General features: G+C 37.2%; 1 protein-coding gene across 8 annotated transcripts in view; it reads right to left on the reverse strand.

Moving 5' to 3' along the window:
• TTC3 (tetratricopeptide repeat domain 3) overlaps positions 1 to 16392 on the reverse strand; it is a 66787-nt gene that overhangs the window by 44824 nt on the left and 5571 nt on the right. For 5 of the 8 annotated variants that reach the window (XM_080351394.1, XM_080351393.1, XM_080351392.1 and 2 more), the window contains exons 4-14: positions 15810 to 15942; positions 15335 to 15422; positions 14033 to 14086; positions 11364 to 11487; positions 10339 to 10424; positions 9367 to 9461; positions 6399 to 6461; positions 3799 to 3853; positions 2939 to 3101; positions 2769 to 2817; positions 1549 to 1672 (exon numbers count right to left, since the gene is read on the reverse strand). In XM_080351394.1, coding sequence (XP_080207520.1) covers positions 1549 to 1672; positions 2769 to 2817; positions 2939 to 3101; positions 3799 to 3853; positions 6399 to 6461; positions 9367 to 9461; positions 10339 to 10424; positions 11364 to 11487; positions 14033 to 14086; positions 15335 to 15422; positions 15810 to 15942 — 1034 coding nt within the window. The remainder of the gene's footprint in view (positions 1 to 1548; positions 1673 to 2768; positions 2818 to 2938; positions 3102 to 3798; positions 3854 to 6398; positions 6462 to 9366; positions 9462 to 10338; positions 10425 to 11363; positions 11488 to 14032; positions 14087 to 15334; positions 15423 to 15809; positions 15943 to 16392) is intronic. The other 3 variants (XM_080351389.1, XM_080351390.1, XM_080351391.1) reach the window with 3 other exon arrangements.

Here is a 16392-nt window from a genome sequence, read left to right on the forward strand (position 1 = left end):
AGTTTTGTTCAGGCTCCAAAGAAGGTAAAGGCCTAGGCCATGACCAAGCCATGAACTTCTCTAGTTCCAACCTATACGGTGACAGGGTGACACAGTGAGCTTTGACATACATGAGCTTAGAAACCAGAACACCAATCATGGGATTAACACTTAAATAGCAGTTGATTCTTCCAAAACTAATTTGGTCAAGGTACAAAGGAAGCCACAGGTACGAGGGGTCTCATGCCTATCTTCTGCATCGCATGTAGTTTGACTATGGGCCAATGACTTTATTCCATGAATATGACAGCCTAGGTGAGCTTTTTTTAAGCTCTCCCTCCTACGTAGCTAGCAGTATGGCAACCATCTCCCCTGGAGCTGGGACATCTCAAGGTTGAGAGACCCCTTACCAACTTCAGATCTTTGATAAGTGACTGATATTGCACATAATCTTGTACCACACAGCATTAAGGTCTTGTATTGGTAATTCCAAAGTGCCATGATCTAGTAAATGGATTGAAGTTGGACCAATGTTTGGACTTGATGATCTCTGAGGTCTTTTCCAACCCAGTCGATTCTGTGTGATTCTGTGTGTGTGATTCATTATTATATCCTCTGTGCAGCAGAGTAGTAGATAGAACTTTGCCATCGGACTTCATTAAGCCTCACTTTTACAACATCTCACTTCAATAAAACCACTTTTACTGGTATCTTTGGCAGTGGTTCTTTAAGCAGTCTAAATCTCCCTCACAACAGCTTCACTTTCTCTTTTGAGCCTTTCTCACCAAAAAAGTTAATGAAAGTGTAATAATCTAATAGAATATTTGTGCTTGTAAACTGTCTTTTAAATTGAATGAATTCATCTAAAGAATTACAAAGGGCTACTGAAATAACACAAGTCCATCTTTCATTTTATCACTATACTACACTTGATTTAAACACACCGGCCAAACGTATATTTGAGAACCACAAAACCCCTAGTTCTAAATACAATCCAGTCAGGCACACTATTTAACTACCATTTTTCCCATACAAATGAAATCTGTTTACACAGCATGAAAATAGTGGTCTATAGCCACACAAATATCTTAATGTCACAGTATCAATGCAAAATGATGCTCCGGTATAGCAAAAGCTCTGCATGTGAATTAACTTTGGCTAAAGCCTCTTCCTGCACTGAACTCCATTACATCAGTACACATTAACTGAATCCTCTCCTAAAGCCCAAGGGAAGCCGACTTTTGAATGCACATTGGAACGGGCAGTCAATCAAATCAGACAGGACTTCAGTCTCACTGTCAGTAACCCCAAAGAGACCCCTCTCCTCCTCATAACATCGAGTCTCCTCCTCCTCATTCAAGCAACCAGCTCCCACCTGTTTTCAAATCCAAAGTTCCGAACATAGACTTGGTAGTTAAATGTTACATAAAAAGTGCTTGGCTGAGAAAGTACACAATTATTATAACACAGTGGCTGCAAAATTTCACCCACACCATTAAATAACACATTCCAGGGCAAAGAAAATTAAGACACCGTTAGTCTTGTAATTGCAGCTGTAGCGCAACTTACCATGGTATCCTGGTTTTGAGGACAATGATGATCTTTAGGATCAGACTGTGTTCTCTTTCTGCCTTTTTCTATTTCTTTTTGTTCTTGAGAGATTATTAAATGAGATTTTGAAGAACTGTCGTCTCTAACGTGTAAAAAGAGAAAACCCTAGTTCTTGCAATGTTCATGTCTTTTCCCCATATTTAAAACACATACCGTAGATGTATCACAAAAAAGCCAAAGATGAATACAAGTTCACCCCTCATATAAGTGTAATGGCGTAAGCATATTTAAAGGATTTGATCAAACAGCCAGGTTTTGTACCTTCAAATTGCACAGTCCAAGGCTATGCAAAAATCTAACAGCAAAAAAAGCACACCATTTTCTATAAAAGGCACAAGAACTGAATTACTGCACGTTTATTTAAAAATAAATATAGGTAATTATTTTTTTAAAAAAGCAGTCTTGCCCAAGGCCACATTCTATTTGTATAATATAGGAGGGAAAACAAAACTTTAAGCTCTTCCAGAATTTTCAGGCTTACATACAGCTGTTTAGTAGTTTACTTACTTGACTGTTTTTAAATGACAGGTAGCACAGGTAACAAATAGACCAATAGAAATCAAAAATATCTTTCAGAAAAATGCTTAATACAAGAGTTATGGCATACATTGTAAATTAGCTGAATCTGGGTATATATAGATTCGCTTTTACTCTCTCTCTGTGCAATGCAAAAGCACAGAATGGATGTGGCAATACCAAGTTTCTACATATTTGCATGCACATTCATTTTTACCATTCCCAAAATGCATTTGCTAGCATTCAGATCCTCAGATCAGCTTAATCTCCTAGTGAACTTCATATAGCAAAGTTCATGCCCATTTTTTTCTGTTATTGCACTGACATTTTCAGACACTAAATTTCCTCAACAGTGAAGTACTTCAAGATGGACAGACAAAAAACATGAAAATGCACCTGTTTCCTGTTATTTCCAACATGGGTAAAACTTCAGGCTGAAGGAAACTACTTGGAAGTAGAACACATCTCAAGACAGCTTATTTAGTTCCTAAAAGTTCTCTTTACTCCTAGGCTGCCCTCTGGTTGCAGTTCTGATATTTTTTTTCTTTCCATTTTTATTTACTGATAGATAAAATTGAGCAGTATCTATGCTATGCATTACTTAAACCTTATACCAAGCATCGCTCACTAAAATAAGAAAAGCAAATTGGACAGTTGCTTACTTTTTTTCAGGAAGTGACTTCTTCGGTTTCTGTTTATCTTGTTTAACACCTATAAAAATTACATAGGAAGGGAAGAAAAAAAATACAAGGAATTAGCTACTTTCAAAGGAAGGTTACCAATGAAGGAATTTTGCTATGTTCAAGGTAATCTTGAAATCAGAAAAGGTTACCATTGATTTCTTCTAATGTCTTCTTTAACTTGTAATTTTGTTGAATAAGATCCTTAAGTCCATCAATAATGTTCCTGCATAGTTCCTGAGCTCTCTCATTAGCTTTCAAAGCCAGTTCATGTTCCCCCAGTAATGACAGCGCCTTACAGAAGTGGTAGTGACCCTATATGGACACAAGTGACACAATTTCAAGCATTCACACAGAGAAGAAAACAACTTATGTAAAAAACAGCTGCAGTAGACAATACAAAGTAAAATTTATCATACTCAAAAGTTATCTCCTCCACTTGTTTCAGGTCAAATGACAAATAATCAGAGTTTTCAACAACTCAGCACACTGAAACAGAAGGATAATTCACTGGGAGTAGCAGCTAGCCTCTAGCTTTGCAACATTGCAAGTTCACTTTTTCCCCTAATCTCAACTACTACTTTGCAACTTTGTAACTATCCCTTATTTACTTTTCTTTAGGCCAACAATACTGGGAAATACATGTTGATCATTAATCAGGATTTTTTTTACTGTAAGGACAACATATATTCTTTTTAAAGCATTGTGATAACACAGCTATGTGCAACAATGTAATAAATGTTTTCCTCTGCCTACATATGCAGAGAACATTGTGTAACAATGTGTGAAAATAACATTTTAAATATGAGAACACAAGCAAACTATGGTACTTGGCTGAAGAAGCAGAATTGTTAGTCCACAAAGTACTGTGTTCATTCTACTCTCATTAGTGCTAAATGCAGATGAGAACATCTCACATCCACCTGGGTCAAATGCGTAATTCAGACTTTCAGTTCTTACCTTTGTTTACAGTGCAAACAAAAGACAATTTTGAAACGTAAATGAAACTAACCTTTGGCCAATTAGGCTTCAAAATAGTGGCTCTTTTTCCATCAGCAAGGGCTCTCCTTATTAAAGGGAGGAAAAATAAGGGGTTTTATTATTTATATTTCAGAAAAATCTGCAGATCAGATATACAAGGTGCTATGCAAATACAAAGTAAATAAAAGAACAGTTAATTCACCTGTGTAAAGGCATGGTCAGACAATACTACTCAGCTGAAACTCACCTGGGTTAAAATGTTACAGTCTCAACTATTTCACCCATCAGGTATTTATTCCCTTCCCTTACCTACTAGGTTTTCCAGCATTTCTGCATACGTACCAAACTCTTAACTGGGTTCCATCAAAATGCTCCTTTAAAAAGCAAAGCCTTACTAAAAATGATTGAATATTAAGCCAAAATATTTTTACAGAAATCCTATTAGAGTAGTTACATTATCATAGCTAGAGATTTGAGGGTACAAGTATTAACTGCTGAGCACTGACAGACAGTAACCTCCAAAATTCCCAAGAACTGAAGCCCAAAGAATACGGTCAACTGACTTTTCATATACAAGGTGTCATGGAATAACCAGAATTACAATTTTGGTCAGGTCAGAAGAGAAGCAAAGTATCCTTACAGCTCCAGGATAGAACAGAGCAGCAGTGATGGCCTCTGTCGATAACCAATGCTGGCCAAAAGCGGGCAGTTACAGAGTTCACATAACTCTGGGATACACCACTCATTCTCCATGGAACTACAGCTATGTGTCACATAAACAGAATGTAGTAAACTACAACAAAGAGTGGTCACGCGTGGATTACTTCAGATTAGGAAGCTTACAAATACCTCACTCCTTCAATAGCTGCATCACGCTGCCTCAGTGGGGTCCCTAGAAAATGTCTGCAGTGACACCTAACTCGAGAGGCCTGAGAACGCCTATCAGGCATTCACTGTTTTACCTCCATAAAGGGAAGGAACATGAAAAAAAAAATCTCATTTCGCATGAAAGTGTTCATAAATTGCCTAGTCACTATCACTGTTTGTTGTAACAGTTATAGCAGAGGAGCTTGTACAGAGGGATCTGAAGGAGGAGAATGAGATGCTCTGTGGTAACAAAAGCTGGACACTAAAGAAAAGCCTGAAAGAGACAATTTCAGGACAGCAAGCATGTTTCACACAGCAAAATTATTCAGAGATTTCAGGAAGAATTCAGTTAAATGAAAGCAAGTTAGAACAAAAAAAAAAACCACCCCTCCCCAACTTAGAGAAACACCACGTAGTAATGGCAGAATCTAGAGAAGTGGCAACACATTTTAAAAAATGAGTAATTAAACAAAAACAAACAAACAAACAAAAAAAAACCAACACAGCAGAACTAGTGATTAGAATGGTAGAAATTGCACCATATTCATATTGTAAAAGAAGCAAACACAAGGAAGAATTGCTTGAGTAAAAGATAGATAGCAAGGTACAGAATCTCAAGATAGTAAGAGATTATAAAAGGAGTAAAAAGATCAGAAAAAATTGAAGCACTTGTTTTGTTCTCTATAGCGTGTGCTGTTACACTTTGTTTTATCCACCTAGTCCTTCCTGCAGTGCTGCCTTTCGACAGCCTGGTGCAGTGCTCAGCAAGTTGCTCCCAAGCCCTGTTGGAAAATCAAAACATGAGGCTGAGCTACCCTGAGCGGTCCTGTCCCACCAAAGTCTGGGAGGGAACATGACCACTGCCTCTCCTCACAGGCTCTGAAAATGGGAGGACTACACACAGCCTGCATAAAGCCACAAACTCTCCAGCAGATGATCTGGAGAACACCATACAACTGTGTAGTCCCATAATGCAGTATTGCCACTGCCAATAGCATCCATAAGCTCTGTACTGAGTTTGCAGAGTCTCAGGACTGAGGCTTCTTGGAGTTGCTCAGGCTGAACTACAGCATGACCTGCCAGTGGTTTTCATCTACTTGGCTGAACTGTGACAGCAATTCGTCCAATTGACCAAGTGTCTACCGGTGACTTGTTCTATTGTTTATCTTTGTGTGGTACAACCATAGATTTAGATAGAGACATAGGATGCAACACAAATCTGTACATGGATGAGATGACAAGAGATGGGGCACAGGCCTGACACAGACTCCATGGCTGTAAACAACTAACCACTGGTCAGTTAAAGACATGCTAGTCCTGGACAAACATAACTTTAAGAGTAACAAATAAAAAGTAACATGCATTGAAAGTGCCAAACTTCAATTATACTAACAATAAATTCTTGGGTTGGCTTTACATAAAAGTTATAGGTATCCACAAGATTTTTAGCTTAACAACTGGCTTAAGGAAAATAACCCCCACATACACACTGATGTCTTCTTCAAAAGGTTTAATAAAAACCATTATACTCACTAGTACACAGATTTTTTTTTTCCTATTTTATACCCACACACACAAATTGTAAATGGTATTACAGACTGCCAATAGATACAGCTAATTATTTGTTTTTCTAAATATCAGTTTTATAAGGTAATCACCATTACTATATATTTAAGTTTTAAAATACTATTCTCCTAAGTATATTGCAAATTTTTAACTGCCCACCACCACAATATTTTAGATTATAAACAAGGGGTTACTTACTTGTACTGCCTTGTAAGAATTAAACAAAGAGCTCGGTTTCCATATAGAAGATGGTTTGCAGGACTTAAAAAAAAGAAAAAAAAAAAGTTAATAATGCGTAATACTTTTTAAAATCTTCAGGAGAAAAAGAAAAGTGAGTTTTCACAATAATTGTCTGCAAGCACTCTAGCATCAGCAATTACATACAAGCTTCCTTGAACAGTCCCATTGATATACAAGTTAAGTCACTAAGAATATTAGTTTTAATCATGTAATGATTTGTAAGATTCGGGCCAACCAATTCAAACCAATTCAAATCACGCTCAGCCTCCTTTAAAAAAAAAAAAAAAAAAAAAGACAGGACCAAAAAAAGGACAGATATTTAAACTTCTTCCCCAACTCACTAGGCTCTGACAAACAAAGCACACCTCAAATGGGGCAAAGGTATGGCTAGTATGTTCCCTACAATCTCAGCTTTGTTTAAAACAAACAAACCAAACACCAATAAAACACCAAAAAAAGGCTTAAAAAGGTGGAAAGTATGGAAAAGCTAGCTCGACTGTCACATACATCCCATTTTATTTTGTTCTGGAATTCCTAACTTTGAAGACATAATTAAATCAAACACCTCACGAATGCTTCTAGATCACTGGGTCTACAGCTTTTTCATAACTCTCTGTCAGAAACTGGAAAGGATAATGGCTCAAACTTTGTGGCAAAACCAGTTCCTCCAGCCACAGAAGATGGGACACCCCTAGTGGCAGGAGATGGGAATTGTGATTTACAGATCAACCACAAGCTAACGAACCACAAAGGCCAGCTGGCTGATAGTGGAGGTTGGGGACACGTTGAAGGGCATGCAGCCTCGTGTCCTGATAGACCCAGCATGGCACTAAGGGAAAAGACTTCGGACACCCTTCAAGGTGGCCCAAGACCCTCTGTGACTTTTCCATCGTTCTCAATCACCCCCCTCCCAGCGATGCCTGCACAAAAGACCAAAGATGAGGCAAGTAGGTGATCCAGAGGGCCATAAAAAGCTCATCTGTGCAAGCACTGAGCTGGCAGCCACCCACCATCCTGAGGACCACCCTGCCCACTAGTCTCACAGCAGGAACTGAACAAGACACTAGAGGATTCCGCACATCGCTGCATCCAACACTATGAACCCCATCACACACAAAGCAGAGCCATAAGGATGGCGAAATCTTTCTCTCTCTCTCTCTTTTTTCTTTCTTTCCTATACCTCTATTCTTTTTCTTTTCTTCTTATAAGTAATACAGTAACATAAGATTAACAGCCCCACATGTGCCACAAACTTTTATGTTTACCAGTTGAACCTAAAATAATGTAAATCCTTCTGCCACCAAATCATTTGGCAATTGGGCCAAGCTGCAAAATGAAAGTCTTTTGTTTACAGACCTTAAGAATCCTGTATACACTTTTCCAACCAAGGGGACCGACGAACCTGAGTCCCCTCTCCCTGCACCCATACCTCTGGCTGAGACTTGACACCCTCTGGTCAGGCTAAGCAGCAGTTCTAAAGAGCTAAAGAATTGCACCCAACATACCTAATGGAGAATGAGAGGAGGGAATCAGTATTGTAAGCCAGCAGCCATTTGAAAGGAAGCCAAGGGAGGATGCAGCTAGCTAGGGAAGGTGTGTGATGATGAAGCAGATTAAAGTCAGACAACACTGGCAGAATGAGAAAAGGAAGACTGCACAGAGGGGATGAAGGATTCCCTAGCTGGCAAAAATCACTGAGCTAGCCTTCACCCAAGGGTCTTAAGGATAAAGAACAATTTCTATCAAATAGCTATAACAACAGCTCAGCTCTACAGCCACCTGGAAACCATGAGGCTTCCTTTGCTCTTTCCAAGCAATAGAATTTCCTTTGCTCTTTCACTGAATTCTGATCCTTCCTCCCCCTCATCAGCTGCCCTGAGCAAAGCCTTCTCAGCCTGCTCCCTCATCACAGGTACAGTCACTTCAAAGTCAGCCTACCCAACTTTTCAAGGAGGCTAAAATCAGTTTGAATTTGGGATTTAAATGTATCCTACTCTGTGACATAAAATCTGAAGCAAGACATCAGCAAAATGCTAATCCTTTCAACTGCACATTCATAAAGCTACAGACATCAAAATGAAAAAGTAAAACAGTTTGCACAATGAGTATTTTATGAAAGGTGGGACTTAGTGAACTTCACCATATTTCACACACACCAGAACTTGTAAAAGCAGCATTTGCATGACTACAGCACAAGCAGTGACTACACCAAACCTGCATTCTGTGGTTAATTCATATTATAATACATGCAGACTACAGTAGGGGGATATATGTTTTATATGCATAGGGCAGAAATTCTCATTTAATCTCTGTCGTCTTGCCCCTTTAGACAGCCCAGGAAAGTCCCCAAAGCCTTTCAGCAAATGACTTTTGAGAAGAAATTAAACAAGACTTCCAAAAGGAAATTAAGCCTGTTGCATACAAAGTTGTCAAGAGCAGATACTTAAAAACCTGTTCTTGTTCACTGGTTCTGCATCATACATGAGATGATAAATACTTGCAACAGTTGGCCATACTGTTCTGCTGGAAGAATATTTAGCAGGGATGATACCAAAAGGGGCTATTCATACCCAATAACCTGTTTCCTATCAGATTTAGCCCACTTACTGTTAGTCATTTTAGATCAGTTTTAAACCCTAACAGGACTTTTGGGGCAGTAAAAGCATAAGCAACCACTAGCAACAAGATATAAAATAAAATAAAATAAAATAAAATAAAATAAAATAAAATAAAATAAAATAAAATAAAATAAAATAAAATAAAATAAAATAAAATAAAATAAAATAAAACAAAAATGTATTATGTAGCTTTTTTTTTTTTTAATTAGGAATCATTTGGCCTATAAGTAGATTGGCTCATGCATCAGGGTAAATCTGAATAAGCTGAATACATACAACACACACTCGTAAACCATTTTTGTTCTTACCAAAATTCTATAGCTTTAGTGTATGACATTATAGCACGATCAAAGTTTCCTTGGGAAAATTCCTCATTTCCTTTCTGTTTCATAGATTCACTGTTCTGTGAAATCAAGAAAAAACAAACACATTTGGCAGCCACTGTAATTAACCTCAGTTGCAATGAGAAGTAAAGAAAACATTTAGCAAGGGGCAGCTAAGTCTTTACACTTGCAAAAACAGAACGTTACATACGCACTATTAGTTGTAATTTAATGCTTTTAATTCATTGCAACTAATAAGCTTAAAAATGTACAAACGGAAATGTTACACAGACAAGAATACAATGACCAATAACAAAAGAGCAGGACTAACTCAGAAGCTCTCCTGGGTTCCATAATGTAGTCATCATCAAAAGCGAGCATGTGTCAAATAGCAAAGCAGGCTGAGTACAGCATAGCTCAACCAGTTCCCTACTCAACGCCTTTCAGCGTAGCTCCTGAACTACAGAACTGTACCAAAGACACAGGAATTAACTAAACTCCCACTGAAAAAAACAAACAACAACAAATATCTGCACTAAAGAAATATAAGGCAAAGAATCTGAGAGCAACTTATTTCTGTGTTAAAAAGATCAAGTTGAACAATCATCTATCAATAGTAACTGCATTTCCTTGAGGTTTTTTTGGCAGTTAGGAGGGAAACACTCTCCAATATACACTGGACACGTAAAGAACTAATGTTCAGTATATTAGACCAAGATCTCTCAAAATCACTATTTATGACAGGATGGTTACTCACTCAAGCTTTTGAAACCTTTATCTTTAATCATTTGGTCATTTTTATAACCCTTGATAATTTAAAAAAAAAAAAAAAACCACAAACAAAACCAAACCAAAACCAGCAAAGAAAACAAAAACAAACAAAAAAACCAAACAAACAACACAAACCACCACCACACAAACCCCTCCCCACAAACACATTCTGATGTTTTCTCTCACCTTCCTACAGTTTTCACAGGTCACAGCTTTAAATTCTTCAACTAAATTACAATCTTCCAAAGCAACTTTGGTAATATAACGCTTGCCTGTAGACAAAATTCAGAAAAATACAGTGCCTGAAGAAGCTACCAAAGATGAAAAGTAGGGTTTATCTTCTGCTGCTAAGAATCATGCTGTTTTCTGACAGGAAGTGAAATTTGACATAGCAACTAACAGAAACAAATTCGGCAAAAGAAACATGCAGAACAAAAGGATTTATTTATTATCGGGTAAGCCCAAAATAATCGGCTGCAGACTGTAAAACATTTCAGCACTTCCTTAATTTCAAGCAATCAATTGAACTCAATTGTTTTTCGAAAGAATTTCCACTTTGAGGATTTGTAGAGGTTTGTATTTTAAAGATTTTGTATTTGAGTATTTAACTATAAAAAGATTCTTCTCCTTATATGCAAGTTCGACTTCTACCACTCTATTACTTACCGCAACAGCTGAGTTAGAATGCATATATGCAAAAAGTAAGATCACAATACAAGCCACCTCACACCCATCAACAGCAGCAGATCTAGGAGCTTTCTGTCACTTCAGCAGAAGTTCTCTGCTAGTGTTAATGCTTTACAGTAACTCCCACGAGCTAATTTTTGAAATACGACTAATGTGTCAGTATTTTGACAAAATCCTCTGCCAAATGTTTAACAGAAAGACTCAAATAATATTTCAGGCAACTTTCAACTAAGTTAAAGGACTACAGGGTGCACATACAGGTCATAATGGACACCAAAGTGAAAAAATGTTCTGAACTCCTGTTCAGAAAGAACACATGCATTGTAAATACAACCCACATACAGAGGTTCAAGGAAGAATCGGCTGGTTCAAATAAGAAAAAAACAAGAAAAAAAACTCCACACCACCACCACTATTTTTCCAGTCACTTCCAGACTAATGAAATGCATACAAACATTAACTGTGTCATAACTACTACACAGGTGACTTTTCTCAGCATTGTTTCTTCAAAAGTTCATACTTACATTCAGCAAAGAAAATTTCAAGATGCAACCAACCAAAATCACCAAGCTTCTCCAGCCTTTCCAGAATACTGACATCACCCGTGCATCTGAACCAATCAAGTGCATCCCCTATATCAAAGAAACCCTGTTTCAGTTGAAGAAAAGGGAAAGAAAGAAAAAATGATAACTAATACTATACAAAACCAAGTCTTAAAATAAAAAGAACAACACACAAACCAACAGCCCATTGACAATATAGTGGAAGCATTCCATGTAAATATAAAAGACAATACTACTGTAGCACTTACACTATGCACATGTTCCCTATTTGTTAGCCTTTGAAATAAACAAACGTTTAAAAATATAAATATCTGAATAACTCGAGCACAGCATAATACAGCATATTCACAAAATGAAAACAGTCATTCTTTCATCAGGGGACAGGGCTGCCAATCAAATTATACAATTTTATTTAGAAATTTCTTTTTTAATGACTGTGCACAAAACTGCTTCAGTGTGAAGCGACAAGACTGATTTTAAAAAAAGCCACCAAGTTCTCCAGGCTGTTACACATGCAAGCCAGGGCTAAGACTTAATTCTGCAAATCATTACTTCAATTCAAACTAAATTTAAATTGTTTGAGCTACAGAGCTTTATTTCAAAAAGAGAGATTGAGTGAAGAATGGCCATTGCCTGGGATACTCCCACATTATCCGGGCCTGCAGATTTTCAAAAATAATTTAAGAACCCACGCAACTAAGACAAACCTCACTAAAAATACAGGAACTGGGATATCCAGCAGTAACATACAGTTGTACCTATTCTGCTTCTCCTATTGCTACTCTGAGCTATGATACTGTCTTCTAACTTCAATGTTTTTATTTTAGCTTTTGCAGTTAACCTACAGAAGACAGCAAAAACTAGAAAGTGGAAAAAAGTGACAAACAGAGGAAAACCAAGAATGTTCACAGTCCAAAGTTTACAAGCTGAAAAATGTAATTAGTATAGTTCTACTGTATACTGAATTTGATATTGAAGATGGATTAGCAAGTTTCCAAACCACACCCTTACTCAGCCATTCACAGTCCTTCAGAATCAATCAGCAGCACTATTTGGGAACCTTATAAAAGATTTCCAACCTGTCTCCAAGGAGGAGTACTTTTGCATCACTTCAGCGATCAAGCTTAGCCCACTTATGGTCCTGAAGCCCCATCATACAGCATTGGCATTGCTAGTAATAGGCCACGGACTTTGTACAGAGTTTGCAAGACCACAGGGCTGCAAATCATGGGGCTTGCTCCGAGCTTGTCCTGACCTGCTTAAAGCTCAGTTTTAACTGTAACAGCAGTTTTATTCTGACCAGGTCACTATGACTAATTTGCATTACTTTTGTATGGTAAACCAAAGCTTTCCCATAGACAGCAGTAAAAAGTAGTTATTTTTGCTATGACTAATATGATGTAAGCAGAAATGCAAACCAAATATGATAGAGCACAGACCATGAAAATCTTAGACACACACAATGCAGTTTAGAAGAGCACACGCATGGAATAGTAAAAGATGTGGCACAAGCTGACACCGGAAAAACAATGGATATAAACAAGTAGCCAAATGAAAAAAACAAGGGCTGTACAAAATTGGGCAAAAGAAGTTTCTAACATACACAAAACATACTATATATAGTAAAATCATATGTCAGTTAAACCTGCAGACCAAAGAAAATAAAAAGCAGGGTATAAGAGTGCATTACCAAATACAAGAAATTAACTTAAATAGATCCTAGAATGAGGAAGAAGAAAACATCAACAGCAGTCCTTGCAACAAAACACTCCAGGTACTGATGACTATACACCCAACCCACACACATAAGCACCAGGCAGAAGCCATTCACTTTAGGATCCCATGGAGCAATACAAGAGTGAACACAACCCCTTGAAAAGGGTCAGATACTAGGAGAGCGTATATTACAATTTTAACTGTATCATCATAAAAGAGTTATCCTTTTCAGTTGTATTTGTTTCTTCATTTTCTTTCCTCTTCTGCAACAATTGATTTGGGAAGATTCCAGTTATACTAACAGCAACTTCTTGTCTTTACATATAAAGCATGTTTGCCTTTTGCCTGTACCTAGACTTCTGGCGTAACACACCAGCACAGAAAGAAAGAACAAAGCAAAACACACCACAGAAACAGAACTGTGTGCTTATGGGATGGAATCTAGGAGTCCTCAAGACAGAAAGCAGAGAGAGCACTGAGACATCCCAAAGGAAAAGAACCTTCAACAAGAAGCATCAAATCTGTGAGAAAGCAACAAGGAAAGCCACCAGCAGGTACCAACACAGCTGATACTCGAGGGCTGACGTGGGCTTCAGCTACACAACCAAAACCCACCCACCACTCTGCAGTAGTAACTTCCAAGAGAAACCATTTCTTTTCAGCATGTGAACTACCCCTAGAGTTCTCACTCATTTTGGTCTTCTTAGACAGCCAACATTTATTTCACAGTTCCTATCACACACAGATTTAATTTTGTGGATCAGAGTTGCAACAACTGGCAGCTGCAGCCCCAGCCCTATATACTACATATTCCCAAAACTACTGACTCTATGCAAGCATTTTAAAATTTTGGATGTTTGTACAAATGTTTTGTAAAGAAGCCTTCCTATTAAAAAACAGTTTAAGAAACTTACATTGTGTATTCTGTTGCCAATTCTCAGTATGCCACCGATAATAGGTGGAACGTTCTGGAAGAGACATCGAAAACAAATAAAAATCAAGTTACTAAACTCTCATAACTTTAGGTTCTATCTGCTCAGATTCAACTCAATAGCATTTTCTGTTCTGCTTGAATGCAGTATCATTTGGACAGTTGCTCTGGTCCATTTCAAAGTTTCAGGATATATTTTTGTAATCAGTAGCAAATGCCCTACCATTTTTGTCGGGAAAAAAAAAAAGTTGACAAGGAAATAGAGAATGGTTGGATACTATGACATCTAGTTAGTAAAGTCAGCCACTTTAAACACTTCTGCAGTTATCAACATATTAATACCAAAGAACCAGTTGATACATCCAATGAAAACAATCCAAAACAACAGTATTTCCTCTCCTGAGATCTTCTGCTTCTCCAAATGAATGTTATTATTGGATATAAAACCTTTTACATGGAGAAGGAGATATAGGCTGAGGAAGTAAGAAGAAGGAAGCAGAAGTAAACAGGGGAATGGGAATATACGCAGGCACAGGCCCTTGCGTATAAAGATCAAATGGAAGACTACCAGGAAAGGAAACAGTACAAAGAACCCATCACAAAGTGGGAGAACTGCAGGGACATCCTGAAGTACAAGGAGCTGAAAACAGAGAACTCGGATGGCCTGAAAGAAGAAACAGCAAAAAGAGCACATAGAAGTATGAATCCACAAGATTAATAAAGTACATTAACACCTAATCATAGAAAATCATATAACAGTAAGATGAACTGGAAAAGTGTAGCTTGGGGTTGAACACAGAATTTCAAACCACAAATTTATTTAAAAGCATGTCATATCTAAATTAAAAAAAAAAAAAAGAAAAAAACTCTTCCCTTCAGTTGCCAAGAATGTTTCTTACATCATTCCTCTGCACTGTTAGTCTTCTGTTTCAAGTCAGCAACAATAGCATATTTAAACATAATTTGTTGAATGAGAAAAAAAAAGTATCGAACATCAGGGAATGGTGCATTTTTTCTCACTGATATGACTCTCTTTCTTTGCAATTTACAAGGGCTCCAGTCAACTGTATCATTGACTCTGCAAATATTTATAAGTTATCCCAACTGCAATAAAGCCTATGACACACTTTCTTTAAAGAAAGCTGCAACTCAAGTATCAGATGATTTATTCATTCCAGCAAAAGGAAATGTCTAATTTAAGATACAATCCGAAGCTGCAGAACATACAGAATTAACTTATCTATTATATTTGAAAACTTATACTAAGTTAAAATACAGTACTTACCACAAGTTTTTTCATTAAATCCACAAGGTCTTCTAAAACCTGTAAATCACAGAGTCTCTTCCACTTTTCCTCTAAAATCTGTGAACTGCTTAAAAACAGAACAAGTTATTATTTAGAAAAATAAAATGGTGTTACATAGTCTTAATTACTAAATTTATGGTAATCAGATCTAAACAAAAGCAGAGTTACAAACTCAGATAAAGGCCTTCAGAGATGGGGAAAAAAAGCTGTAAATCTTTGGTAACTTTTAAGTGCTTAAATATACTCTTATATTCCAAACTTCAGAAACTCATTGTTAGTATTTTCTTCTGTACATTTAAGAACTATGTCTTCTGACCTTAACCAACCTAGCCCACTGGTAAAAACAACATTCCCACAGACAATTTAATCACTACAGAAAGTATACAATGATCTTTCACAGGTAACAAAAAGAAATGTAAAGGCTGATGAAACAACTCTGAGAACGATTACTTACCTCCAACCAGCTACCAAAGAATCACTTTCACAATTGAAGAGAAGAGGCCAAAAGATGCGTATTTTAATAATGTTGCAGTATTCTCTTAATATGTCAACTGGCTGATTGCACCACACTTCACAGGGATCAACACCTTCAAGAAAACAGTTAAGAATTTGACTACACAATTCAGGCATTAAAAGAAATCAAAGTCCAAATAAATATTCAAAAACATCAGTTATTTCCATACTATTTTCCTAAGTACTATCTAACCGAAACAAGAAAACTTGAACACTCTAAATACATCTGTCAACTTGAGGTTTTTCATAAATTGAAGGAGGAGAGAGAATTTATACGGAGGTAAGAACAGAGACCTGCTGGTAGGCTTTACATTCCTTGCTCAAGGAATTGCCTGTGTTCTGAATTGTATTGATTATAAATGAATAAATGCAGCCTGGTTCTAATGAGGAGCCAAATAAGGGCTGTGATCTGTTTAATGGCTGTAAGAGATAATATTTTCAAGATAAAACACGACCTTCTTCTAGCTCTACCCATTTAATTATTTTCTACAATAAATCCAGAGTAGTGTGGCACATAGCAACAT

This window comes from Nesoenas mayeri (genome assembly GCF_963082525.1).
Source record: "Nesoenas mayeri genome assembly, chromosome: 1".
NCBI classification, from domain to species: Eukaryota; Metazoa; Chordata; class Aves; order Columbiformes; family Columbidae; genus Nesoenas; species Nesoenas mayeri.